Source organism: Hypanus sabinus, unplaced genomic scaffold (genome assembly GCF_030144855.1).
Source record: "Hypanus sabinus isolate sHypSab1 unplaced genomic scaffold, sHypSab1.hap1 scaffold_198, whole genome shotgun sequence".
Lineage (NCBI taxonomy): Eukaryota > Metazoa > Chordata > Chondrichthyes > Myliobatiformes > Dasyatidae > Hypanus > Hypanus sabinus.
The window spans coordinates 179,784-207,500 of NW_026780078.1; the positions used below are offsets into that span (position 1 = coordinate 179,784).

Genomic DNA, 27,717 nt, shown 5'->3' on the forward strand with positions numbered 1-27,717 from the left:
TTTAAAAAGTGCACCGCTTGTGGGTCTGTTTTTCTTGCGAATACTGCTAATCGCGACGGACACGTTTTTCGTTATGCCTGTGAGTTGGCGTACTCGAGCCCATTTCTGGAGGAATTGTCCCACTGTTGACAGCAATTCCTCCCTGAGGGATGGAGGGAAAAAGCGACCACTGGAGGAGTCCCTTGCAAAACCAGACCCTGGCAGCAGAAACTGCAGTAGCCTCTCTCGACAGTAGCAGGGGAAGTTCCCTCACTGCGTTCCCCCATCATGACCTCCCGGGGTCCCAGAGGCAGAACCCCAATTCAAATTGGGACTCTGACCCACCACCCAGGCTGGCGCACAGTCCGAGCCCAGGAGCTCATCTGCTGGAGCGGACCAGGCTGTTGGGGGGTGGGGGGGAAGGCTCGCTGTCTCCTCAGGGCAGGGCTGAGGAGCTCATCTCCAACTTCCTTGCGGGAGAAGCACACAAGAGGAAGGGAGGCAGGGAGCACGATGGCAGATGAAGGGGTGGGGGGGGGGGGGAAATACTGATACGTACTATCATTTTGCGGGACGGCTGTGTGAAGTGTGCTGCCAATGCACGGATACAGAGTAAATAATCCCTTTAATTATATATAAAAAAACATTTGTTTCTTAAGTTTTTTTTGCAAAAGTCTCTGTCTTGCTCGTGGCTCCGACGGATTGAAGGAGAGGCCCTGGTTCACAGGAGACCACGCCCCAGCTGAACACAATTGCACAATGTCCACTTGTCGCCAATCCAACTCACGGTTCAGAAGGGGGAGGGAGAGGGTAAAGGAGGGAGAGGCAGAGAGGGAGGATTCAGCTGGCTTGAACCACAGAGAGCAGGGACCAGACACAGGGGGCTGGAGCAGCGGACGATGGAGTCCAGAGGAGAGGAGAGGGGGGTAGGAGGGAAGGAGCATGAGACAGTCGGACACATGCGGGACATTCCCCTTGCCACTGTCCAGTCCCGGCACGGGGAGGCTGCTGCCATGACAGTCCTCTGCACCTCACCACCTCTCTGCCTCTTGCCGCTGACCCATATCCAAATCTGTAGCAGGGGAAAGAGAGAGGCCGACAGCTTCTGGGAACCCCTCTCTCTCCTCCATCCAGTCTGACACGGCTCCATTCCAGCCGCCCCTTCCCGGCCTCACACCGAGATCTCGTAGGTGGTCCCTCCGACGCCCGACACCTTCTTCACCCCCTTGTTGGGGCTGAGGGTCACTCCGCTGGAGGTGCCCGGGACGGGGGGCGGCGACGTGCGCCGTGGCTCCGACTTGTTCAGGTGCCGGGGCTGCCCGTTGCTCCGGACGTGGGTCCCTTTCATCTGCACCTCGTCCCTGTCCAAGGGGAGGGAAGAGGACAGAAGGGTTAGCTCGGGAAACAGGGCGCACCCCCCCCTCCCCCTGCCTTACCCCCAGTGTGGGACACGTTGTGACCATCATTTCCTGTCCTCTGCTTCCCACCCACCTCCTCTGAACGAGACACAGGAGCAGAATTAGGCCATTTCACCATGGCCGATCCATTTCCCTCCACCCCAACCTCCCGCCTTCTTCTCCCCGGGACCTGACTCTTCAAAAACGATCAACCTCCACGGTAAATACACTTGGCCCGTGGCAATGCACTCCTAAGATTCCTCTGGCTTAAGAAATTCCTCCTCATCGCCGTTCTAAATGGATGCTCCTGTATCAGAGGCTGTGCCGAATGGTCCCATCAAAAGAGACATCTTCTTCACATCCACTCTATTTGGGTCTTTCAACATTCGACAGGTTTTAATGAGAACCCCCCTAATTTCTCTAAATTTCAGGGTAGTTAAGGCCCAGAGCGATCAATTGCTCCTCAAACGATAAGCCTTTCATTCCTGGAATTATCCTTGCAAACGTGCTCTGGACCCTGTCCCAACGTCAGCACATCCGTTCTTAGATAAAGAGCCCAAAACTGCTCACAATGCCCGAGCGAGTCCTCGCCAGTGCTTCATAAATCCTCAACATTACATTCTAGTCCATTCACCTTCCTCACCACGGATTCAACCTGCAAGTTAACCTCCAGCAAATCCCAAGTCCCTCTGCAGCTCAGATTTTCAAATTTTCTCTCCATTTAGAAAATAGTCGATGCTTTTATTTCTTCTACCAAAGAGCAGGGTCGTACACCTCCTGACACTCGATTCCATTTGCCACTCCTTTGCCCAGTCTCTCAATCGGCCCAAGTCCCTCCGTGGCCTCCCTGCGTCCTGTCCCTCACCTATCTCCGTACCGTCCGCAAACCTGGCCACAGAGCCTTCGATTCCGTCATCCACACAATGCCAAGAGAAGTGAGCCCATCCCCGTGCAACATCAGATATGGTTCTTTTTACTTCCACCCTCTGCCTCCTGCCCGCTCCCTCGACTCCACCACTCACCAGGCCTCCCTATCCCCCTCCCGCCTCATCCCTCTCCCCCACTCCTTCCGTAAGTATGGAGCGAGCTGCAGTCCACTCCACCTGTACGCTTACCTGGGAGGCAGGAGAGGGTGCGTAGAGCCGGCTCCCTCGATGTCCTCTGTCTGCCGTGGGAAGGCTGGGCCCCGGGACGCCTTGCCCTGAGGAGGGGAGACAGGACGGAAGGGGCGAGGGGCTGGCCCCGGGAAGCCGGGCCGGTGAGGGGGCGAGGAGGGTGCCCGGCGCCGGCTCTCCTCTCGGCCCCGCGCCTGGTGCGGGGCCTGGGACAGAAGCCCCTCGCGCTCCCGGGGGCAGCGGGCCAGCAGGTCAGCCTCGCGGTGCATGGCCAGCCGGGCCGAGAGGAAGGGCGAGTGGTAGCCGGGTGCCTCGGACTCGGGGCTGGTAGGCGGGAGGCTGTCCAGGGAGGGGCTGTATTCGTGGGTGGGCTCACCCAGGCTCTTGTAGGAGGTGGAGGTGGTGCCCTCGTCGGGCCCCGGGCCCACGCCGGCCCCGTCTCCAGTCCCCGGCGCCGAGCGGAGGCTGCAGGAGGAGCGGGAGCCCTCGGACGCCGGCTCCAGTGGGAGGCTGCCGTACAGGGTGGGAGAGGTCGGACCCTCGGAGCGCAGGCTGAGACTGCCTGCTCCCTCGGCAGTGGCTGGATCCGGGGAGAGGTCCACTGGACAGACCTGTGCGGAAAGAGAGGGGGGAAAGGTCAAGACATACAGGAATTCGGGGTGCGGGGTCGCAAGAATCCAATTTGTGCCCCTCGTCTTTCCACATTCCCACGCCTCTTCCTTCGGCCCCAGCCTCAGGTACAATACGTCACAAGGAAGCCCTCAGCACCCCCTCCCGCTTTATCTCGAGCTTGCTGCCTCACAGTGACTAGATCTGCGCAGTCTTTCGGCAATGGCCTGACAGGCGTGTTATAAAGTTGTTCTGTAAACTACCCGCTCCCATATTCCGTGCCCAGGCAAAAACTGGCAAGTATCTCCTGCATCTTCCTCTTGAACTGATCTCGCTGTGCTGCCACCTTCTGGGATCCTTGCTCTCGTACGCTGAGGTCCCTCTGTCCATCGACACTCCCCACCGTTCACGGTGCGTGTCCTACCCAGGCACCCCGAGGTCCCCCTGTCCCTCGACACTCCCCACCATTCACGGTGCGTGTCCTACCCTCGTACACCGAGGTCCCCCTGTCCCTCGACACCCCACCGTTCACGGTGCGTTTCCTACCCTCGTACCCCGAGGTCCCCCTGTCCCTCGACACTCCCCAACGTTCACGGTGCGTGTCCTACCCTCGTACACCGAGGTCCCCCTGTCCCTCGACACTCCCCACCGTTCACGGTGTGTTTCCTAACCTCGCACCCCGAGGTCCCCCCGCCCCTCGACACTCCCCACCGTTCACGGTGCGTGTCCTACCCTCGTACACCGAGGTCCCCCTGTCCCTCGACATTCACCACCATTCACGGTGCGTGTCCTACCCTCGTACACCGAGGTCCCTCTATCCGTCGACATTCACCACCGTTCACGGTGTGTGTCCTACCCTCGCACCCCGAGGTCCCTCTGTCCATCGACACTCCGCACCGTTCACTGTGCGTGTCCTACCCTCGTACACCGAGGTCCCTCTGTCCCTCGACACTCCCCACCGTTCACGGTGCGTGTCCTACCCTCGCACCCCGAGGTCCGCCCGCCCCTCGACACACCCCACTGTTCACGGTGCGTGTCCTACCCTTGTATGCCGAGGTCCCCCTGTCCCTCGACACTCTGCACCGTTCACGGTGCGTGTCCTACCCTCGTACGCCGAGGTCCCCCTGTCCATCGACACTCCCCACCGTTCACGGTGCGTGTCCTACCCTCGTAAACCGAGGTCCTACTGTCCCTCGACAGTCCCCACCGTTCACGGTGCGTGTCCTACCCTCGTACACCGAGGTCCCTCTGTTCCTCGACACTCCCCACCGTTCACGGTGCGTGTCCTACCCTCGTACCCCGAGGTCCCTCTGTCCATCGACACTCCCCACCGTTCACGGTGTGTGTCCTACCCTCGTACCCCGAGGTCCCTCTGTCCATCGACACTCCCCACCGTTCACGGTGCGTGTCCTACCCTCGTAAACCGAGGTCCCTCTACCCCTCGACATTCACCACAGTTCACGGTGCGTGTCCTTCCCTTGTACACCGAGGTCCCCCTGCCCCTGGACACTCCCCACCGTTCACGGTGCGTGTCCTACCCTCGTACCCCGAGGCCCCTCTATCCCTCGACACTCCCCACCGTTCACGGTGCGTGTCCTACCCTCGCACCCCGAGGTCCCCCTGTCCCTCGACACTCCCCACCATTCACGGTGCGTGTCCTACCCTCGTACACCGAGGCCCCCCTGTCCCTCGACACTCCCCACCGTTCACGGTGCGTGTCCTACCCTCGTACACCGAGGTCCCCCTGTCCCTCGACACTCCCCACCGTTCACGGTGTGTTTCCTACCCACGCACCCCGAGGTCCCCCCGCCCCTCGACACTCCCCACCGTTCACGGTGCGTGTCCTACCCTCGTACGCCGAGGTCCCTCTGTCACTCGACACTCCCCACCGTTCACGGTGCGTGTCCTACCCTCGTACGCCGAGGCCCCTCTGTCCCTCGACACTCCCCACCGTTCACGGTGCGTGTCCTACCCTCATACGCCGAGGCCCCTCTGTCCCTCGACACTCCCCACCGTTCACGGTGCGTGTCCTACCCTCGTACACCAAGGTCCCCCTGTCCCTCGACACTCCCCACCGTTCACGGTGCGTGTCCTACCCTTGTACGCCGAGGTCCCCCTGTCCCTCGACACTCTGCACCGTTCACGGTGCGTGTCCTACCCTCGTACGCCGAGGTCCCCCTGTCCATCGACACTCCCCACCGTTCACGGTGTGTGTCCTACCCTCGTACCCCGAGGTCCCTCTGTCCATCGACACTCCCCACCGTTCACGGTGCGTGTCCTACCCTCGTACACCGAGGTCCCCCTGTCCCTCGACATTCACCACCATTCACGGTGCGTGTCCTACCCTCGTACACCGAGGTCCCTCTATCCCTCGACATTCACCACCGTTCACGGTGTGTGTCCTACCCTCGCACCCCGAGGTCCCTCTGTCCATCGACACTCCCCACCGTTCACGGTGCGTGTCCTACCCTCGTACAGCGAGGTCCCCCTGTCCATCGACACTCCCCACCGTTCACGGTGCGTGTCCTACCCTCGTACACCGAGGTCCCCCTGTCCATCGACACTCCCCACCGTTCACGGTGTGTGTCCTACCCTCGTACCCCGAGGTCCCTCTGTCCATCGACACTCCCCATCGTTCACGATGCGTGTCCTACCCTCGTACACCGAGGTCCCTCTGTCCATCGACACTCCCCACCGTTCACGGTGCGTGTCCTACCCTCGTACACCGAGGTCCCTCTATCCCTCGACACTCCCCACCGTTCACGGTGCGTGTCCTACCCTCGTACGCCGAGGCCCCTCTGTCCCTCGACACTCCCCACCGTTCACGGTGCGTGTCCTACCCTAGTACACCAAGGTCCCTCTCTCCCTCGACACTCCCCACCGTTCACGGTGCGTGTCCTACCCTCGTACACCAAGGTCCCCCTGTCCCTCGACACTCCCCACCGTTCACGGTGCGTGTCCTACCCTTGTACGCCGAGGTCCCCCTGTCCCTCGACACTCTGCACCGTTCACGGTGCGTGTCCTACCCTCGTACGCCAAGGTCCCCCTGTCCATCGACACTCCCCACCGTTCATGGTGTGTGTCCTACCCTCGTACCCCGAGGTCCCTCTGTCCATCGACACTCCCCACCGTTCACGGTGCGTGTCCTACCCTCTTACGCCGAGGTCCCCCTGTCCATCGACACTCCCCACCGTTCACGGTGCGTGTCCTACCCTCGTAAACCGAGGTCCTACTGTCCCTCGACAGTCCCCACCGTTAACGGTGCGTGTCCTACCCTCGTACACCGACGTCCCTCTGTCCCTCGACACTCCCCACCGTTCACGGTGCGTGTCCTACCCTCGTACCCCGAGGTCCCTCTGTCCATCGACACTCCCCACCGTTCACGGTGTGTGTCCTACCCTCGTACCCCGAGGTCCCTCTGTCCATCGACACTCCCCACCGTTCACGGTGCGTGTCCTACCCTCGTACACCGAGGTCCCTCTACCCCTCGACATTCACCACCGTTCACGGTGCGTGTCCTGCCCTTGTACACCGAGGTCCCCCTGCCCCTGGACACTCCCCACCGTTCACGGTGCGTGTCCTACCCTCGTACCCCGAGGCCCCTCTATCCCTCGACACTCCCCACCGTTCACGGTGCGTGTCCTCCCCTCGCACCCCGAGGTCCCCGTCCCTCGACACTCCCCACCATTCACGGTGCGTGTCCTACCCTCGTACACCGAGGCCCCCCTGTCCCTCGACACTCCCCACCGTTCACGGTGCGTGTCCTACCCTCGTACGCCGAGGCCCCTCTGTCCCTCGACACTCCCCACCGTTCACGGTGCGTGTCCTACCCTTGTACGCCGAGGTCCCCCTGTCCCTCGACACTCTGCACCGTTCACGGTGCGTGTCCTACCCTTGTATGCCGAGGTCCCCCTGTCCATCGACACTCCCCACCGTTCACGGTGTGTGTCCTACCCTCGTACCCCGAGGTCCCTCTGTCCATCGACACTCCCCACCGTTCACGGTGCGTGTCCTACCCTCGTACACCGAGGTCCCCCTGTCCCTCGACATTAACCACCATTCACGGTGCGTGTCCTACCCTCGTACACCGAGGTCCCTCTATCCCTCGACATTCACCACCGTTCACGGTGTGTGTCCTACCCTCGCACCCCGAGGTCCCTCTGTCCATCGACACTCCCCACCGTTCACGGTGCGTGTCCTACCCTCGTACAGCGAGGTCCCCCTGTCCATCGACACTCCCCACCGTTCACGGTGCGTGTCCTACCCTCGTACACCGAGGTCCCCGTCCATCGACACTCCCCACCGTTCATGGTGTGTGTCCTGCCCTCGTACCCCGAGGTCCCTCTATCCCTCGACACTCCCCACCGTTCACGGTGCGTGTCCTACCCTCGTACACCGAGGTCCCCCTGTCCCTCGACACTCCCCACCATTCACGGTGTGTCTGTGTGTCTCCCCTACACTTGTACACCGAGATCCCTCAGTCTGGTGGCACTCCACACCACTCACAGTGGGTATCCTACACCTGTACACTGAGGTCCCTCTGTCCGTCAACCCTCCCAAAAATTCACGGTGCATGTTCTACCCTTTTTGGATCTCTGGAGAGGTACAACCCAGTCCTGGTGACAGTAAAACTGCCTCTGCCTTTGCCATTACAGAAACACACGGGCCACTGCCCCAAGATACGGCTCAGTCAGCTTCGAAAGAGGATGCCTCAAGGAGCTGGCATCCAGCATTCAGGACCCCCACTGCCCAGTACATGCCAATAAACAGCCCAAGCTGGGAAACTCCTCCGGGGACAGACGGGGCAGCAGAACACAGGAGCTGGGACCACGTGGAGATTCCAGCTGGGGGGGGAGGGGGGGGGTAAACTCAGTGGGCTGCAGGCCAAGGGGAAACGGTGGAGACGGGGATGGAGTGCAGGAGCCGACGGCTTGTCAGGGAACGAGAGGAAGGTACCTTGTCGCTGGCAGAGTGCGTCAGGGCGACGTGGTTGCGTCCGGGGCTGCTGTAGGTTGGCCGGTACTTGTACATGGTGGGAGTCGGAGGATTCTCCGCTCGGTGAAGGAGACTGCTCTCTGTGGAGACAATAGGAGAGGGTGGGAAGCACGAGGGAGGGGGGAATGGGGGAAATGAGGGGGAATGGGGGAAATGAGGGAATGGGGAAATGAGGAGGAATGGGGGTAATTAATAACACGAACGGAAGACACTAGAAAGCACGTTCATTATGACACCCAAACCTAAGGGTACCAGAGATTTACTGTCATAAACATTGACACTGGGGATGAAGTGGGGGGACACACTGTGGGGGAGATGTAGAGGGAGCTCCAAACCGTGTCTGACCCGTGTCCCGGGAGCGCTCGCTGTCCACACTGGGGATAAAGTTGGGGGACACACTGTGGGTGTGATATAGAGGGAGCTCCACACCGTGTCTGACCCGTGTCCCGGGAGCGCTCGGTGTCCACACTGGACACACTGTGGGGGTGATGTAGAGGGAGCTCCGCACCATGTCTGACCCGTGACCCGGGAGCGTTCGGTGCCCCCACTGGGGATAAAGTGGGGGGACACACTGTGGGGGTGATGTAGAGGGAGCTCCACACCGTGTCTGACCCGTGTCCCAGGAGCGCTCGGTGCCCACACTGGGGATAAAGTGGGGGGACACACTGTGGGGGTGATGTAGAGGGAGCTCCACACCGTGTCTGACCCGTGTCCCGGGAGCGTTCGGTGTCCACACTGGGGATAAAGTGGGGGGACACACTGTGGGGGTGATGTAGAGGGAGCTCCACACCGTGTCTGACACTTGTCCCGGGAGCGCTCGGTGCCCACACTGGGGATAAAGTGGGGGGGACACACTGGGGGTGATGTAGAGGGAGCTCCACACCGTGTCTGACCCGTGTCCCGGGAGCGCTCGATGCCCACACTGGGGATAAAGTGGGGGGGACACACTGTGGGGGTGATGTAGAGGGAGCTCCACACCGTGTCTGACCCGTGTCCCGGGAGCGCTCGGTGCCCACACTGGGGATAAAGTGGGGGGGACACACTGTGGGGGTGATGTAGAGGGAGCTCCACACCGTGTCTGACACTTGTCCCGGGAGCGCTCGGTGCCCACACTGGGGATAAAGTGGGGGGACACACTGTGGGGGTGATGTAGAGGGAGCTCCACACCGTGTCTGACCCGTGTCCCGGGAGCGCTCGGTGTCCACACTGGGGATAAAGTGGGGGGACACACTGTGGGGGTGATGTAGAGGGAGCTCCACACCGTGTCTGACACGTGTCCCGGGAGCACTCGGTGTCCACACTGGGGATAAAGTGGGGGGACACACTGTGGGGGTGATGTAGAGGGAGCTCCACACCGTGTCTGACCCATGTCCCGGGAGCGCTCGGTGTCCACACTGGGGATAAAGTGGGGGGACACACTGTGTGTGTGATGTAGAGGGAGCTCCACACCGTGTCTGACCCGTGTCCCGGGAGCGCTCGGTGTCCACACTGGGGATAAAGTGGGGGGACACACTGTGCGGGAGATGTAGAGGGAGCTCCACACCGTGTCTGACCCGTGTCCCGGGACCGCTCGGTGCCCCCACTGGGGATAAAGTTGGGGGACACACTGTGGGGGTGATGTAGAGGGAGCTCCACACCGTGTCTGACCCGTGTCCCGGGAGCGCTCGGTGCCCACACTGGGGATAAAGTGGGGGAACACACTGTGGGGGTGATGTAGAGGGAGCTCCACACCGTGTCTGACCCGTGTCCCGGGAGCGTTCGGTGTCCACACTGGGGATAAAGTGGGGGGACACACTGTGGGGGTGATGTAGAGGGAGCTCCACACCGTGTCTGACACTTGTCCCGGGAGCGCTCGGTGCCCACACTGGGGATAAAGTGGGGGGGACACACTGGGGGTGATGTAGAGGGAGCTCCACACCGTGTCTGACCCGTGTCCCGGGAGCGTTCGGTGCCCACACTGGGGATAAAGTGGGGGGACACACTGTGGGGGTGATGTAGAGGGAGCTCCACACCTTGTCTGACCCGTGTCCCGGGAGCGCTCGGTGCCCACACTGGGGATAAAGTGGGGGGACACACTGTGGGGGTGATGTAGAGGGAGCTCCACACCGTGTCTGACCCCTGTCCCGGGAGCGCTCGGTGTCCACACTGGGGATAAAGTGGGGGGACACACTGTGTGGGTGATGTAGAGGGAGCTCCACACCGTGTCTGACCCGTGTCCCGGGAGCGCTCGGTGTCCACACTGGGGATAAAGTGGGGGGGACACACTGTGGGGGTGATGTAGAGGGAGCTCCACACCGTGTCTGACCCGTGTCCCGGGAGCGCTCGGTGCCGACACTGGGGATAAAGTGGGGGGACACACTGTGGGGGTGATGTAGAGGGAGCTCCACACCGTGTCTGTCCCGTGTCCCGGGAGCGCTCGGTGTCCACACTGGGATAAAGTGGGGGGACACACTGTGGGGGTGATGTAGAGGGAGCTCCACACCGTGTCTGACCCGTGTCCCGGGAGCGCTCGGTACCCACACTGGGGATAAAGTGGGGGGACACACTGTGCGGGAGATGTAGAGGGAGCTCCACACCGTGTCTGACCCGTGTCCCGGGACCGCTCGGTGCCCCCACTGGGGATAAAGTTGGGGGACACACTGTGGGGGTGATGTAGAGGGAGCTCCACACCGTGTCTGACCCGTGTCCCGGGAGCGCTCGGTGCCCACACTGGGGATAAAGTGGGGGGACACACTGTGGGGGTGATGTAGAGGGAGCTCCACACCGTGTCTGACCCGTGTCCCGGGAGCGTTCGGTGTCCACACTGGGGATAAAGTGGGGGTACACACTGTGGGGGTGATGTAGAGGGAGCTCCACACCGTGTCTGACCCGTGTCCCGGGAGCGCTCGGTGCCCACACTGGGGATAAAGTGGGGGGACACACTGTGGGGGTGATGTAGAGGGAGCTCCATACCGTGTCTGACCCGTGTCCCGGGAGCGCTCGGTGCCCACACTGGGGATAAAGTGGGGGGGACACACTGGGGGTGATGTAGAGGGAGCTCCACACCGTGTCTGACCCGTGTCCCGGGAGCGCTCGGTGTCCACACTGGGGATAAAGTGGGGGGACACACTGTGGGGGTGATGTAGAGGGAGCTCCACACCGTGTCTGACCCGTGTCCCGGGAGCGCTCGGTGTCCACACTGGGGATAAAGTTGGGGGACACACTGTGGGTGTGATATAGAGGGAGCTCCACACCGTGTCTGACCCGTGTCCCGGGAGCGCTCGGTGTCCACACTGGACACACTGTGGGGGTGATGTAGAGGGAGCACCGCACCGTGTCTGACCCGTGACCCGGGAGCGTTCGGTGCCCCCACTGGGGATAAAGTGGGGGGACACACTGTGGGGGTGATGTAGAGGGAGCTCCACACCGTGTCTGACCCGTGTCCCGGGACCGCTCGGTGCCCCCACTGGGGATAAAGTTGGGGGACACACTGTGGGGGTGATGTAGAGGGAGCTCCACACCGTGTCTGACCCGTGTCCCGGGAGCGCTCGGTGCCCACACTGGGGATAAAGTGGGGGGACACACTGTGGGGGTGATGTAGAGGGAGCTCCACACCGTGTCTGACCCGTGTCCCGGGAGCGTTCGGTGTCCACACTGGGGATAAAGTGGGGGGACACACTGTGGGGGTGATGTAGAGGGAGCTCCACACCGTGTCTGACACTTGTCCCGGGAGCGCTCGGTGCCCACACTGGGGATAAAGTTGGGGGGGGACACTGGGGGTGATGTAGAGGGAGCTCCACACCGTGTCTGACCCGTGTCCCGGGAGCGCTCGATGCCCACACTGGGGATAAAGTGGGGGGACACACTGTGGGGGTGATGTAGAGGGAGCTCCACACCGTGTCTGACCCGTGTCCCGGGAGCGCTCGGTGTCCAAACTGGGGATAAAGTGGGGGGACACACTGTGGGGGTGATGTAGAGGGAGCTCCACACCGTGTCTGACACGTGTCCCGGGAGCACTCGGTGTCCACACTGGGGATAAAGTGGGGGGACACCCTGTGGGGGTGATGTAGAGGGAGCTCCACACCGTGTCTGACCCGTGTCCCGGGAGCGCTCGGTGTCCACACTGGGAATAAAGTGGGGGGACACACTGTGGGGGTGATGTAGAGGGAGCTCCACACCGTGTCTGACCCGTGTCCCGGGAGCGTTCGGTGCCCACACTGGGGATAAAGTGGGGGGACACACTGTGCGGGAGATGTAGAGGGAGCTCCACACCGTGTCTGACCCGTGTCCCGGGACCGCTCGGTGCCCCCACTGGGGATAAAGTTGGGGGACACACTGTGGGGGTGATGTAGAGGGAGCTCCACACCGTGTCTGACCCGTGTCCCGGGAGCGCTCGGTGCCCACACTGGGGATAAAGTGGGGGGACACACTGTGGGGGTGATGTAGAGGGAGCTCCACACCGTGTCTGACCCGTGTCCCGGGAGCGTTCGGTGTCCACACTGGGGATAAAGTGGGGGGACACACTGTGGGGGTGATGTAGAGGGAGCTCCACACCGTGTCTGACCCGTGTCCCGGGAGCGCTCGGTGCCCACACTGGGGATAAAGTGGGGGGACACACTGTGGGGGTGATGTAGAGGGAGCTCCATACCGTGTCTGACCCGTGTCCCGGGAGCGCTCGGTGCCCACACTGGGGATAAAGTGGGGGGGACACACTGGGGGTGATGTAGAGGGAGCTCCACACCGTGTCTGACCCGTGTCCCGGGAGCGCTCGGTGTCCACACTGGGGATAAAGTGGGGGGACACACTGTGGGGGTGATGTAGAGGGAGCTCCACACCGTGTCTGACCCGTGTCCCGGGAGCGCTCGGTGTCCACACTGGGGATAAAGTTGGGGGACACACTGTGGGTGTGATATAGAGGGAGCTCCACACCGTGTCTGACCCGTGTCCCGGGAGCGCTCGGTGTCCACACTGGACACACTGTGGGGGTGATGTAGAGGGAGCACCGCACCGTGTCTGACCCGTGACCCGGGAGCGTTCGGTGCCCACACTGGGGATAAAGTGGGGGGGGGACACTGGGGGTGATGTAGAGGGAGCTCCACACCGTGTCTGACCCGTGTCCCGGGAGCGCTCGATGCCCACACTGGGGATAAAGTGGGGGGACACACTGTGGGGGTGATGTAGAGGGAGCTCCACACCGTGTCTGACCCGTGTCCCGGGAGCGCTCGTGTCCAAACTGGGGATAAAGTGGGGGGACACACTGTGGGGGTGATGTAGAGGGAGCTCCACACCATGTCTGACACGTGTCCCGGGAGCACTCGGTGTCCACACTGGGGATAAAGTGGGGGGACACCCTGTGGGGGTGATGTAGAGGGAGCTCCACACCGTGTCTGACCCGTGTCCCGGGAGCGCTCGGTGTCCACACTGGGAATAAAGTGGGGGGACACACTGTGGGGGTGATGTAGAGGGAGCTCCACACCGTGTCTGACCCGTGTCCCGGGAGCGTTCGGTGCCCACACTAGGGATAAAGTGGGGGGACACACTGTAGGGGTGATGTAGAGGGAGCTCCACACCGTGTCTGACCCGTGTCCCGGGAGCGCTCGGTGCCCACACTGGGGATAAAGTGGGGGGACACACTGTGGGGGTGATGTAGAGGGAGCTCCACACCGTGTCTGACCCCTGTCCCGGGAGCGCTCGGTGTCCACACTGGGGATAAAGTGGGGGGACACACTGTGGGGGTGATGAAGAGGGAGCTCCACACCGTGTCTGACCCGTGTCCCGGGAGCGCTCGGTGTCCACACTGGGGATAAAGTGGGGGGGACACACTGTGGGGGTGATGTAGAGGGAGCTCCACACCGTGTCTGTCCCGTGTCCCGGGAGCGCTCGGTGTCCACACTGGGATAAAGTGGGGGGACACACTGTGGGGGTGATGTAGAGGGAGCTCCACACCGTGTCTGACCCGTGTCCCGGGAGCGCTCGGTACCCACACTGGGGATGAAGTGGGGGGACACACTGTGCGGGAGATGTAGAGGGAGCTCCACACCGTGTCTGACCCGTGTCCCGGGACCGCTCGGTGCCCCCACTGGGGATAAATTTGGGGGACACACTGTGGGGGTGATGTAGAGGGAGCTCCACACCGTGTCTGACCCGTGTCCCGGGAGCGCTCGGTGCCCACACTGGGGATAAAGTGGGGGGACACACTGTGGGGGTGATGTAGAGGGAGCTCCACACCGTGTCTGACCCGTGTCCCGGGAGCGTTCGGTGTCCACACTGGGGATAAAGTGGGGGGACACACTGTGGGGGTGATGTAGAGGGAGCTCCACACCGTGTCTGACCCGTGTCCCGGGAGCGTTCGGTGTCCACACTGGGGATAAAGTGGGGGGACACACTGTGGGGGTGATGTAGAGGGAGCTCCACACCGTGTCTGACACTTGTCCCGGGAGCGCTCGGTGCCCACACTGGGGATAAAGTGGGGGGGGGACACTGGGGGTGATGTAGAGGGAGCTCCACACCATGTCTGACCCGTGTCCCGGGAGCGCTCGATGCCCACACTGGGGATAAAGTGGGGGGACACACTGTGGGGGTGATGTAGAGGGAGCTCCACACCGTGTCTGACCCGTGTCCCGGGAGCGCTCGTGTCCAAACTGGGGATAAAGTGGGGGGACACACTGTGGGGGTGATGTAGAGGGAGCTCCACACCATGTCTGACACGTGTCCCGGGAGCACTCGGTGTCCACACTGGGGATAAAGTGGGGGGACACCCTGTGGGGGTGATGTAGAGGGAGCTCCACACCGTGTCTGACCCGTGTCCCGGGAGCGCTCGGTGTCCACACTGGGAATAAAGTGGGGGGACACACTGTGGGGGTGATGTAGAGGGAGCTCCACACCGTGTCTGACCCGTGTCCCGGGAGCGTTCGGTGCCCACACTAGGGATAAAGTGGGGGGACACACTGTAGGGGTGATGTAGAGGGAGCTCCACACCGTGTCTGACCCGTGTCCCGGGAGCGCTCGGTGCCCACACTGGGGATAAAGTGGGGGGACACACTGTGGGGGTGATGTAGAGGGAGCTCCACACCGTGTCTGACCCCTGTCCCGGGAGCGCTCGGTGTCCACACTGGGGATAAAGTGGGGGGACACACTGTGGGGGTGATGAAGAGGGAGCTCCACACCGTGTCTGACCCGTGTCCCGGGAGCGCTCGGTGTCCACACTGGGGATAAAGTGGGGGGGACACACTGTGGGGGTGATGTAGAGGGAGCTCCACACCGTGTCTGTCCCGTGTCCCGGGAGCGCTCGGTGTCCACACTGGGATAAAGTGGGGGGACACACTGTGGGGGTGATGTAGAGGGAGCTCCACACCGTGTCTGACCCGTGTCCCGGGAGCGCTCGGTACCCACACTGGGGATAAAGTGGGGGGACACACTGTGCGGGAGATGTAGAGGGAGCTCCACACCGTGTCTGACCCGTGTCCCGGGACCGCTCGGTGCCCCCACTGGGGATAAATTTGGGGGACACACTGTGGGGGTGATGTAGAGGGAGCTCCACACCGTGTCTGACCCGTGTCCCGGGAGCGCTCGGTGCCCACACTGGGGATAAAGTGGGGGGACACACTGTGGGGGTGATGTAGAGGGAGCTCCACACCGTGTCTGACCCGTGTCCCGGGAGCGTTCGGTGTCCACACTGGGGATAAAGTGGGGGGACACACTGTGGGGGTGATGTAGAGGGAGCTCCACACCGTGTCTGACCCGTGTCCCGGGAGCGCTCGGTGCCCACACTGGGGATAAAGTGGGGGGACACACTGTGGGGGTGATGTAGAGGGAGCTCCATACCGTGTCTGACCCGTGTCCCGGGAGCGCTCGGTGCCCACACTGGGGATAAAGTGGGGGGGACACACTGGGGGTGATGTAGAGGGAGCTCCACACCGTGTCTGACCCGTGTCCCGGGAGCGCTCGATGCCCACACTGGGGATAAAGTGGGGGGGACACACTGTGGGGGTGATGTAGAGGGAGCTCCACACCGTGTCTGACACTTGTCCCGGGAGCGCTCGGTGCCCACACTGGGGATAAAGTGGGGGGACACACTGTGGGGGTGATGTAGAGGGAGCTCCACACCGTGTCTGATCCGTGTCCCGGGAGCGCTCGGTGTCCACACTGGGGATAAAGTGGGGGGACACACTGTGGGGGTGATGTAGAGGGAGCTCCACACCGTGTCTGACACGTGTCCCGGGAGCACTCGGTGTCCACACTGGGGATAAAGTGGGGGGACACACTGTGGGGGTGATGGAGAGGGAGCTCCACACCGTGTCTGACCCGTGTCCCGGGAGCGCTCGGTGTCCACACTGGGAATAAAGTGGGGGGACACACTGTGGGGGTGATGTAGAGGGAGCTCCACACCGTGTCTGACCCGTGTCCCGGGAGCGTTCGGTGCCCACACTGGGGATAAAGTGGGGGGACACACTGTGGGGGTGATGTAGAGGGAGCTCCACACCGTGTCTGACCCGTGTCCCGGGAGCGCTCGGTGCCCACACTGGGGATAAAGTGGGGGACACACTGTGGGGGTGATGTAGAGGGAGCTCCACACCGTGTCTGACCCCTGTCCCGGGAGCGCTCGGTGTCCACACTGGGGATAAAGTGGGGGGACACACTGTGGGGGTGATGTAGAGGGAGCTCCACACCGTGTCTGACCCGTGTCCCGGGAGCGCTCGGTGTCCACACTGGGGATAAAGTGGGGGGGACACACTGTGGGGGTGATGTAGAGGGAGCTCCACACCGTGTCTGACCCGTGTCCCGGGAGCGCTCGGTGCCGACACTGGGGATAAAGTGGGGGGGGACACTGTGGGGGTGATGTAGAGGGAGCTCCACACCGTGTCTGACACTTGTCCCGGGAGCACTTGGTGTCCACACTGGGGATAAAGTGGGGACACACTGTGGGGATGATGTAGAGGGAGCTCCACACTGTGTTTGACCCGTGTCCCGGGAGCGCTCGGTGCCCACACTGGGGATAAAGTGGGGGGACACACTGTGGGGGTGATGTAGAGGGAGCTCCACACCGTGTCTGACCCGTGTCCCGGGAGCGCTCGGTGCCCACACTGGGGATAAAGTGGGGGGGACACACTGGGGGTGATGTAGAGGGAGCTCCACACCGTGTCTGACCCGTGTCCCGGGAGCTCTCGATGCCCACACTGGGGATAAAGTGGGGGGGACACACTGTGGGGGTGATGTAGAGGGAGCTCCACACCGTGTCTGACCCGTGTCCCGGGAGCGCTCGGTGCCCACACTGGGGATAAAGTGGGGGGGACAGACTGTGGGGGAGATGTAGAGGGAGCTCCACACCGTGTCTGACACTTGTCCCGGGAGCGCTCGGTGCCCACACTGGGGATAAAGTGGGGGGACACACTGTGGGGGTGATGTAGAGGGAGCTCCACACCGTGTCTGACCCGTGTCCCGGGAGCGCTCGGTGCCCACACTGGGGATAAAAGTGGGGGGGACACACTGGGGGTGATGTAGAGGGAGCTCCACACCGTGTCTGACCCGTGTCCCGGGAGCGCTCGATGCCCACACTGGGGATAAAGTGGGGGGGACACACTGTGGGGGTGATGTAGAGGGAGCTCCACACCGTGTCTGACCCGTGTCCCGGGAGCGCTCGGTGCCCACACTGGGGATAAAGTGGGGGGGACAGACTGTGGGGGAGATGTAGAGGGAGCTCCACACCGTGTCTGACACTTGTCCCGGGAGCGCTCGGTGCCCACACTGGGGATAAAGTGGGGGGACACACTGTGGGGGTGATGTAGAGGGAGCTCCACACCGTGTCTGACCCGTGTCCCGGGAGCGCTCGGTGTCCACACTGGGGATAAAGTGGGGGGACACACTGTGGGGGTGATGTAGAGGGAGCTCCACACCGTGTCTGACACGTGTCCCGGGAGCACTCGGTGTCCACACTGGGGATAAAGTGGGGGGGACACACTGTGGGGGTGATGTAGAGGGAGCTCCACACCGTGTCTGACCCGTGTCCCGGGAGCGCTCGGTGTCCACACTGGGAATAAAGTGGGGGGACACACTGTGGGGGTGATGTAGAGGTAGCTCCACACCGTGTCTGACCCGTGTCCCGGGAGCATTCGGTGCCCACACTGGGGATAAAGTGGGGGGACACACTGTGGGGGTGATGTAGAGGGAGCTCCACACCGTGTCTGACCCGTGTCCCGGGAGCGCTCGGTGCCCACACTGGGGATAAAGTGGGGGGACACACTGTGGGGGTGATGTAGAGGGAGCTCCACACCATGTCTGACCCCTGTCCCGGGAGCGCTCGGTGTCCACACTGGGGATAAAGTGGGGGGACACACTGTGGGGGTGATGTAGAGGGAGCTCCACACCGTGTCTGACCCGTGTCCCGGGAGCGCTCGGTGTCCACACTGGGGATAAAGTGGGGGGGACACACTGTGGGGGTGATGTAGAGGGAGCTCCACACCGTGTCTGACCCGTGTCCCGGGAGCGCTCGGTGCTGACACTGGGGATAAAGTCAGGGGACACACTGTGGGGGTGATGTAGAGGGAGCTCCACACCGTGTCTGACCCGTGTCCCGGGAGCGCTCGGTGTCCACACTGGGATAAAGTGGGGGGACACACTGTGGGGGTGATGTAGAGGGAGCTCCACACCGTGTCTGACCCGTGTCCCGGGAGCGCTCGGTACCCACACTGGGGATAAAGTGGGGGGACACACTGTGCGGGTGATGTAGAGGGAGCTCCACACCGTGTCTGACCCGTGTCCCGGGAGCGCTTGGTGCCCACACTGGTGATAAAGTGGGGGGACACACTGTGGGGGTGATGTAGAGGGAGCTCCACACCGTGTCTGACCCGTGTCCCGGGAGCGCTCGGTACCCACACTGGGGATAAAGTGGGGGGACACACTGTGCGGGTGATGTAGAGGGAGCTCCACACCGTGTCTGACCCTTGTCCTGGGAGCGCTTGGTGCCCACACTGGTGATAAAGTGGGGGGACACACTGTGGGGGTGATGTAGAGGGAGCTCCACACCGTGTCTGACCCATGTCCCGGGAGCGCTCGGTACCCACACTGGGAAGAGAGCTGGGATCTGGGTCTGCGGAAGGAAACAGATGCCTTACCCTCATTGGTTGCCAGTGACAGATGAGTCCGCAGCCCGGAATACCGGTTGAGGTCTGGTTTCGGAGGCGGAGGAGGCTCGATATCTGTGGACTGGCTCTCCAGCACCACCAGGCTTCCTCTCGACTGGTGGAGGAGAGAGGACCATCGTTAGTCTGTGAGAATGGGGCCCTCTGGAGCCAGTGTCCCGTACTCGCCGGAACAGCCCCTCCCCAGATTCTCCCCCCACTTACCCGGGTCCGTGTGAGGCTGGTCTGGATACCGTTGTCCATCAGCTTCATGGTGACCTCAGTGTCGGAGACCGTGGGCCGCAGAAAGGGTGTCTGCACCGGGACCTGGTACTCTCTCTTCTCCCGGGAAATGTACCTGGCAGGGAGAGCGAAGCTATGAGTGTAGAGCTCTGACGAAGGGAAGGGGGAACAGTGAGGGAAGGGAAGGGGGAACAGTGAGGGAGGGGGAGGAGGGAACAGTGAGGAAGGGGAAAGGAGGGAACAGTGAGGAAGGGGAAAGGAGGGAACAGTGAGGATGGTGGAGGGAACTGTGAGGGAGGGGAGGAGGGAACAGTGAGGGAGGGAGAGGAGGGAACAGTGAGGGAAGGGGAGGAGGGAACAGTGAGGAAGGGGAAAGGAGGGAACAGTGAGGATGGTGGAGGGAACTGTGAGGGAGGGGAGGAGGGAACAGTGAGGGAGGGGAGGAGGGAACAGTGAGGGAGGGGGAGGAGGGAACAGTGAGGGAAGGGGAGGAGGGAACAGTGAGGGAGGGGGAGGAGGGAACAGTGAGGAAAGGGAAAGGAGGGAACAGTGAGGATGGTGGAGGGAACTGTGAGGGAGGGGAGGAGAGAACAGTGAGGGAGGGGAGGAGGGAACAGTGAGGGAGGGGGAGGAGGGAACAGTGAGGGAGGGGGAGGAGAGTACAGTGAGGAAGGGGAAAGGAGGGAACTGTGAGGATGGGGAAAGGAGGGTACAGTGAGGATGGTGGAGGGAACTGTGAGGGAGGGGAGGAGGGAACAGTGAGGGAGGGGAGGAGGGAACAGTGAGGGAGGGGAGGAGGGAACAGTGAGGAAGGGGAAAGGAGGGAACAGTGAGGATGGTGGAGGGAACTGTGAGGGAGGGGAGGAGGGAAAAGTGAGGAAGGGGAAAGGAGGGAAAAGTGAGGAAGGGGAAAGGAGGGAACAGTGAGGAAGGGGAAAGGAGGGAACAGTGAGGATGGTGGAGGGAACTGTTAGGGAGGGGAGGAGGGAACAGTGAGGGAGGGGGAGGAGGGAACAGTGAGGGAAGGGGAGGAGGGAACAGTGAGGAAGGGGAAAGGAGGGAACAGTGAGGATGGTGGAGGGAACTGTGAGGGAGGGGAGGAGGGAACAGTGAGGGAGGGGAGGAGGGAAACAGTGAGGGAGGGGGAGGAGGGAACAGTGAGGGAAGGGGAGGAGGGAACAGTGAGGGAAGGGGAGGAGGGAACAGTGAGGAAAGGGAAAGGAGGGAACAGTGAGGATGGTGGAGGGAACTGTGAGGGAGGGGAGGAGAGAACAGTGAGGGAGGGGAGGAGGGAACAGTGAGTAAGGGGGAGGAGGGAACAGTGAGGGAGGGGGAGGAGAGTACAGTGAGGAAGGGGAAAGGAGGGAACTGTGAGGAAGGGGAAAGGAGGGTACAGTGAGGATGGTGGAGGGAACTGTGAGGGAGGGGAGGAGGGAACAGTGAGGGAGGGGAGGAGGGAACAGTGAGGAAGGGGAAAGGAGGGAACAGTGAGGATGGTGGAGGGAACTGTGAGGGAGGGGAGGAGGGAAAAGTGAGGGAGGGGGAGGAGGGAACAGTGAGGGAAGGGGAGGAGGGAACTGTGAGGAAGGGGAAAGGAGGGAACAGTGAGGATGGTGGAGGGAACTGTGAGGGAGGGGAGGAGGGAAAAGTGAGGGAGGGGGAGGAGGGAACAGTGAGGGAAGGGGAGGAGGGAACTGTGAGGAAGGGGAAAGGAGGGAACAGTGAGGATGGTGGAGGGAACTGTGAGGGAGGGGAGGAGGGAACAGTGAGGGAGGGGAGGAGGGAACTGTGAGGGAGGGGAGGAGGGAACAGTGAGGGAAGGGGAGGAGGCAACAGTGAGGGAGGGGGAGGAGGGAACAGTGAGGGAGGGGGAGGAGAGTACAGTGAGGAAGGGGAAAGGAAGGAACTGTGAGGAAGGGGAAAGGAGGGTACAGTGAGGATGGTGGAGGGAACTGTGAGGGAGGGGAAAGGAGGGAACAGTGAGGATGGTGGAGGGAACTGTGAGGGAGGGGAGGAGGGAACAGTGAGGGAGGGGGAGGAGGGAACAGTGAGGAAAGGGGAGGAGGGGGAGGGAACAGTGAGGGAGGGGGAGGAGAGTACAGTGAGGAAGGGGAAAGGAGGGAACTGTGAGGAAGGGGAAAGGAGGGTACAGTGAGGATGGTGGAGGGAACTGTGAGGGAGGGGAGGAGGGAACAGTGAGGGAGGGGAGGAGGGAACAGTGAGGGAGGGGGAGGAGGGAACAGTGAGGAAGGGGAAAGGAGGGAACAGTGAGGATGGTGGAGGGAACTGTGAGGGAGGGGAGGAGGGAAAAGTGAGGGAGGGGGAGGAGGGAACAGTGCGGGAAGGGGAGGAGGGAACTGTGAGGAAGGGGAAAGGAGGGAACAGTGAGGATGGTGGAGGGAACTGTGAGGGAGGGGAGGAGGGAACAGTGAGGGAGGGGGAGGGAGGGAACAGTGAGGAAGGGGAAAGGAGGGAACTGTGAGGATGGTGGAGGGAACTGTGAGGGAGGGGAGGAGGGAAAAGTGAGGGAGGGGGAGGAAGGGAACAGTGAGGGAAGGGGAGGAGGGAACTGTGAGGAAGGGGAAAGGAGGGAACAGTGAGGATGGTGGAGGGAACTGTGAGGGAGGGGAGGAGGGAACAGTGAGGGAGGGGAGGAGGGAACTGTGAGGGAGGGGAGGAGGGAACAGTGAGGGAAGGGGAGGAGGCAACAGTGAGGGAGGGGAGGAGGGAACAGTGAGGGAGGGGAGGAGGGAACAGTGAGGGAGGGGGAGGAGGGAACAGTGAGGGAGGGGGAGGAGAGTACAGTGAGGAAGGGGAAAGGAGGGAACTGTGAGGAAGGGGAAAGGAGGGTACAGTGAGGATGGTGGAGGGAACTGTGAGGGAGGGGAGGAGGGAACAGTGAGGGAGGGGAGGAGGGAACAGTGAGGAAGGGGAAAGGAGGGGAACAGTGAGGATGGTGGAGGGAACTGTGAGGGAGGGGAGGAGGGAACAGTGAGGGAGGGGGAGGAGGGAACAGTGAGGGAAGGGGAGGAGGGAACTGTGAGGAAGGGGAAAGGAGGGAACAGTGAGGATGGTGGAGGGAACAGTGAGGATGGGTGGAGGGAACTGTGAGGGAGGGGAGGAGGGAACAGTGAGGGAGGGGAGGAGGGAACAGTGAGGGAGGGGGAGGAGGGAACAGTGAGGGCAGGGGAGGAGGGAACTGTGAGGAAGGGGAAAGGAGGGAACAGTGAGGATGGTGGAGGGAACTGTGAGGGAGGGGAGGAGGGAACAGTGAGGGAGGGGAGGAGGGAACAGTGAGGGAGGGGGAGGAGGGAACAGTGAGGGAGGGGGGAGGAGGGGAACTGTGAGGAAGGGGAAAGGAGGGAACAGTGAGGGAGGGGGAGGAGGAACAGTGAGGAAGGGGAAAGGAGGGAACTGTGAGGAAGGGGAAAGGAGGGTACAGTGAGGATGGTGGAGGGAACTGTGAGGGAGGGGGAGGAGGGAACAGTGAGGAAGGGGAAAGGAGGGAACAGTGAGGATGGTGGAGGGAACTGTGAGGGAGGGGAGGAGGGAACAGTGAGGGAGGGGGAGGAGGGAAACAGTGAGGGAAGGGGGAGGAGGGAACAGTGAGGAAGGGGAAAGGAGGGAACAGTGAGGATGGTCGGAGGGAACTGTGAGGGAGGGGAGGAGGGAACAGTGAGGGAGGGGGAGGAGGGAACAGTGAGGGAAGGGGAGGAGGGAACAGTGAGGAAGGGGAAAGGAGGGAACAGTGAGGATGGTGGAGGGAACTGTGAGGGAGGGGAGGAGGGAACAGTGAGGGAGGGGAGGAGGGAACAGTGAGGGAGGGGGAGGAGGGAACAGTGAGGGAAGGGGAGGAGGGAACAGTGAGGATGGTGGGAGGGAAACTGTGAGGGAGGGGAGGAGAGAACAGTGAGGGAGGGGAGGAGGGAACAGTGAGGGAGGGGAGGAGGGAACAGTGAGGGGAGGGGGAGGAGGGAACAGTGAGGGAAGGGGAGGAGGGAACAGTGAGGGAGGGGAGGAGGGAACAGTGAGGGAGGGGAGGAGGGAACTGTGAGGGAGGGGGAGGAAGGGAACAGTGAGGGAAGGGGAGGAGGCAACAGTGAGGGAGGGGAGGAGGGAACAGTGAGGGAGGGGGAGGAGGGAACAGTGAGGGAAGGGGAGGAGGGAACAGTGAGGGAGGGGGGAGGAGGGAACAGTGAGGGAGGGGGAGGAGAGTACAGTGAGGAAGGGGAAAGGAGGGAACTGTGAGGAAGGGGAAAGGAGGGTACAGTGAGGATGGTGCGAGGGAACTGTGAGGGAGGGGAGGAGGGGAACAGTGAGGGAGGGGAGGAGGGAACAGTGAGGGAAGGGGGAAAGGAGGGAACAGTGAGGATGGTGGAGGGAACTGTGAGGGAGGGGAGGAGGGAACAGTGAGGGAGGGGGAGGAGGGGAACAGTGAGGGAAGGGGAGGGAGGGAACTGTGAGGAAGGGGGAAAGGAGGGGAACAGTGAGGATGGTGGAGGGAACAGTGAGGATGGTGGAGGGAACTGTGAGGGAGGGGAGGAGGGAACAGTGAGGGAGGGGAGGAGGGAACAGTGAGGGAGGGGGAGGAGGGAACAGTGAGGGCAGGGGAGGAGGGAACTGTTAGGAAGGGAAAGGAGGGAACAGTGAGGATGGTGGAGGGAACTGTGAGGGAGGGGAGGAGGGAACAGTGAGGGAGGGGAGGAGGGAACAGTGAGGGAGGGGGAGGAGGGAACAGTGAGGGAGGGGGAGGAAGGGAACTGTGAGGAAGGGGAAAGGAGGGAACAGTGAGGGAGGGGGGAGGGAGGGAACAGTGAGGAAGGGGGAAAGGAGGGAACTGTGAGGAAGGGGGAAAGGAGGGTACAGTGAGGATGGTGGAGGGAACTGTGAGGGAGGGGAGGAGGGAACAGTGAGGAAGGGGAAAGGAGGGAACAGTGAGGATGGTGGACGGGAACTGTGAGGGAGGGGAGGAGGGAACAGTGAGGGAGGGGGAGGAGGGGAACAGTGAGGGAAGGGGAGGAGGGAACGGTGAGGAAGGGGAAAGGAAGGGAACAGTGAGGATGGTGGAGGGAACTGTGAGGGAGGGGAGGAGGGAACAGTGAGGGAGGGGGAGGAGGGAACAGTGAGGGAAGGGGAGGAGGGAACAGTGAGGAAGGGGAGGAGGGAACAGTGAGGGAGGGGGGAGGAGGGAACAGTGAGGGAAGGGAGGAGGGAACAGTGAGGATGGTGGAGGGAACTGTGAGGGAGGGGAGGAGAGAACAGTGAGGAGGGAGGAGGGAACAGTGAGGGAGGGGGGAGGAGTGAACAGTGAGGGAAGGGGGAGGAGGGAACAGTGAGGGAGGGGGAGGAGGGAACAGTGAGGGAAGGGGAAAGGAGGGAACTGTGAGGAAGGGGAAAGGAGGGTACAGTGAGGATGGTGGAGGGAACTGTGAGGGAGGGGGAGGAGGGAACAGTGAGGGAGGGGAGGAGGGAACAGTGAGGAAGGGGAAAGGAGGGAACAGTGAGGATGGTGGAGGAACTGTGAGGGAGGGGAGGAGGGAACAGTGAGGGAGGGGGAGGAGGGGAACAGTGAGGGAAGGGGAGGAGGGAACCGTGAGGAAGGGGAAAGGAGGGAACAGTGAGGATGGTGGAGGGAACTGTGAGGGAGGGGAGGAGGGAAAAGTGAGGGAGGGGGAGGAGGGAACAGTGAGGGAGGGGGCGGAGGGAACAGTGAGGGAAGGGGAGGAGGGAACAGTGAGGGAGGGGGGAGGAGAGTACAGTGAGGAAGGGGAAAGGAGGGAACTGTGAGGAAGGGGAAAGGAGGGAACAGTGAGGATGGTGGAGGGAACTGTGAGGGAGTTGAGGGAGGGAACAGTGAGGCGTAGGGAGGAAGGGAAGTGCTTCACACTCACCTGGGTGCCTGTGAACTGCAGAGTACATAAGAGATGTTTCTCCAGCAGCCCTGGGTGAAGGGATTCACTCCCCCCCTGAATTTCCCGTGACCTGCAACCCAAGAAGAGCCAGTGAGCGGCAGGCATGGACGTGGAGGCTGAACGGTCGGGGTGGACGGCTCGCCGGTGGGGTTGGGGAGGGCTGCCATTCTGCCTCGCTGCCACTCCCCTCAATAAAATCACCAACCCTCTGGCCTGGAGACAAGAGGCCGGGGTGCGTGCGCACACATCAGGGTCGGAGGGGAAAGGGGTTTATTGGGCTGCTGCTGTTTTGACACTCGTCGTGCTCTGTATTGCTGCTGGAACATGCACTGTACTGGCTACTGACGTTTCTGAACTGTACGTTGAACTGTACGTTTCAATGTACAGTCAGCCTTCCTTAACCACAGGGGACTGGTTCCAAGACCCCCCACGGATACAAAAAAAAGAGGATGCTCAAGTCCCTTATTCAACCTGTCTCAGTGCAGTGGTCTTTAGGACCCAGCAGAACCCCGGACCTTATTTAACCTGTCTCAATGCAGTGGTCTTTAGGACCCGTCGGAACCCCGGACCGTACTCAACCCGTCTCGGTGCGGTGGACATTAGGACCCGGCGGAACCCCGGACCTTATTCAACCCGTCTTGGTGCGGTGGACATTAGGACCCGGCGGAACCCCGGACCTTATTCAACCCGTCTCGGTGTGGTGGACATTAGGACCCGGCGGAATCCCGGACCTTATTCAACCCGTCTCGGTGCGGTGGACATTAGGACCCGGCGGAACCCCGGACCTTATTCAACCCGTCTTGGTGCGGTGGACATTAGGACCCGGCGGAACCCCGGACCTTATTCAACCCGTCTCGGTGCGGTGGACATTAGGACCCGGTGGAACCCCGGACCTTATTCAACCCGTCTTGGTGCGGTGGACATTAGGACCCGGCGGAATCCCGGACCTTATTCAACCCGTCTCGGTGCGGTGGACATTAGGACCCGGCGGAACCCCGGACCTTATTCAACCCGTCTTGGTGCGGTGGACATTAGGACCCGGCGGAACCCCGGACCTTATTCAACCCGTCTTGGTGCGGTGGACATTAGGACCCGGCGGAACCCCGGACCTTATTCAACCCGTCTCGGTGTGGTGGACATTAGGACCCGGCGGAACCCCGGACCTTATTCAACCCGTCTCGGTGCGGTGGACATTAGGACCCGGCGGAACCCCGGACCTTATTCAACCCGTCTCGGTGCGGTGGACATTAGGACCCGGTGGAACCCCGGACCTTATTCAACCCGTCTTGGTGCGGTGGACATTAGGACCCGGCGGAATCCCGGACCTTATTCAACCCGTCTCGGTGCGGTGGACATTAGGACCCGGCGGAACCCCGGACCTTATTCAACCCGTCTTGGTGCGGTGGACATTAGGACCCGGCGGAACCCCGGACCTTATTCAACCCGTCTTGGTGCGGTGGACATTAGGACCCAGCGGAACCCCGGACTTTATTTAACCCATCTCGGTGCGGTGGACATTAGGACCCAGCGGAACCCCGGACTTTATTTAACCCGTCTCGGTGCGGTGGACATTAGGACTCGGTGGTGGAGCTCTGAATCCGCGGTGTTTCTGTTCACGAAATAATCACGATCACGATTGAAAATAAGGTGGAAGTAATAAAGCGATTGGAAAGAGGTGAAACGCCATCGGTCATTGGAAGTGTTAGGCTACATTCGCTCAACGATGGGAACAATTTTAATGGAGCATGTGATAGGCCCTGCCCCGGTGAAAGCTACAATTATTACTAAGCAACGCAGTGGTTTAATTATTGAAATACGTATGTATATGCATAGAAAGGTAAAATATGTACTATATACTAAGACAAACGTATGACTATCTGATGCGAGGTAATACCGGATGTACCTGTTCCGACTTCAAATCCGACTTAAAGACGGACTCAGGAACGGAACTCATAACCCGGGGACTGCCTGTACTTTTAAATCATCTCTAGATTACTTATAATACCTAATACAATGTAAATGATAACTATATAGTTATATAGTTGTTTAGGAAATAATGACAAGAAAAAAATAGTCTGTACATGCTCAAGCAACGAGTGCTGGAGAGGGAACTTGCGGGTTTTCCCGATCCACGGTTGGTTGAATCCACACATGCGGAATCCGTGGATAAGGAGGGCCGACTGTACCTACAATAAACAAAGCTGTGTATGAACCTCCTGCGAGAGGATGGGGGCTGAGGAAAGGGGTGATCCGTCAGGGGAGGGCCAGAGAGCAGTCATCGGGAGGGGTGGGGAGGACAGCCAGGGGCGGCCGTCGGAGAGACCCTGCCCTACCTGCTCATTGGTGGTCCGACCGCGGGCAACCAGGACGA

At 61.6% G+C, this 27,717-nt stretch overlaps 1 protein-coding gene across 1 annotated transcript in view; it reads right to left on the reverse strand.

The window, feature by feature from the left end:
* Window positions 1–587: 587 nt before the first annotated feature.
* The window catches only part of LOC132387554 (palmitoyltransferase ZDHHC5-like), a 79,950-nt gene continuing 52,820 nt past the window's right edge, over window positions 588–27,717 (reverse strand). Inside the window, exons 6-12 of the mRNA XM_059959933.1 lie at window positions 27,670–27,717; window positions 25,326–25,416; window positions 19,417–19,549; window positions 19,186–19,309; window positions 8,057–8,175; window positions 2,492–3,102; window positions 588–1,340 (exon numbers count right to left, since the gene is read on the reverse strand). The exon at window positions 27,670–27,717 is cut by the window's right edge and continues 65 nt beyond it. Coding sequence (XP_059815916.1) covers window positions 1,151–1,340; window positions 2,492–3,102; window positions 8,057–8,175; window positions 19,186–19,309; window positions 19,417–19,549; window positions 25,326–25,416; window positions 27,670–27,717 — 1,316 coding nt within the window. The 3' untranslated portion in view covers window positions 588–1,150. The remainder of the gene's footprint in view (window positions 1,341–2,491; window positions 3,103–8,056; window positions 8,176–19,185; window positions 19,310–19,416; window positions 19,550–25,325; window positions 25,417–27,669) is intronic.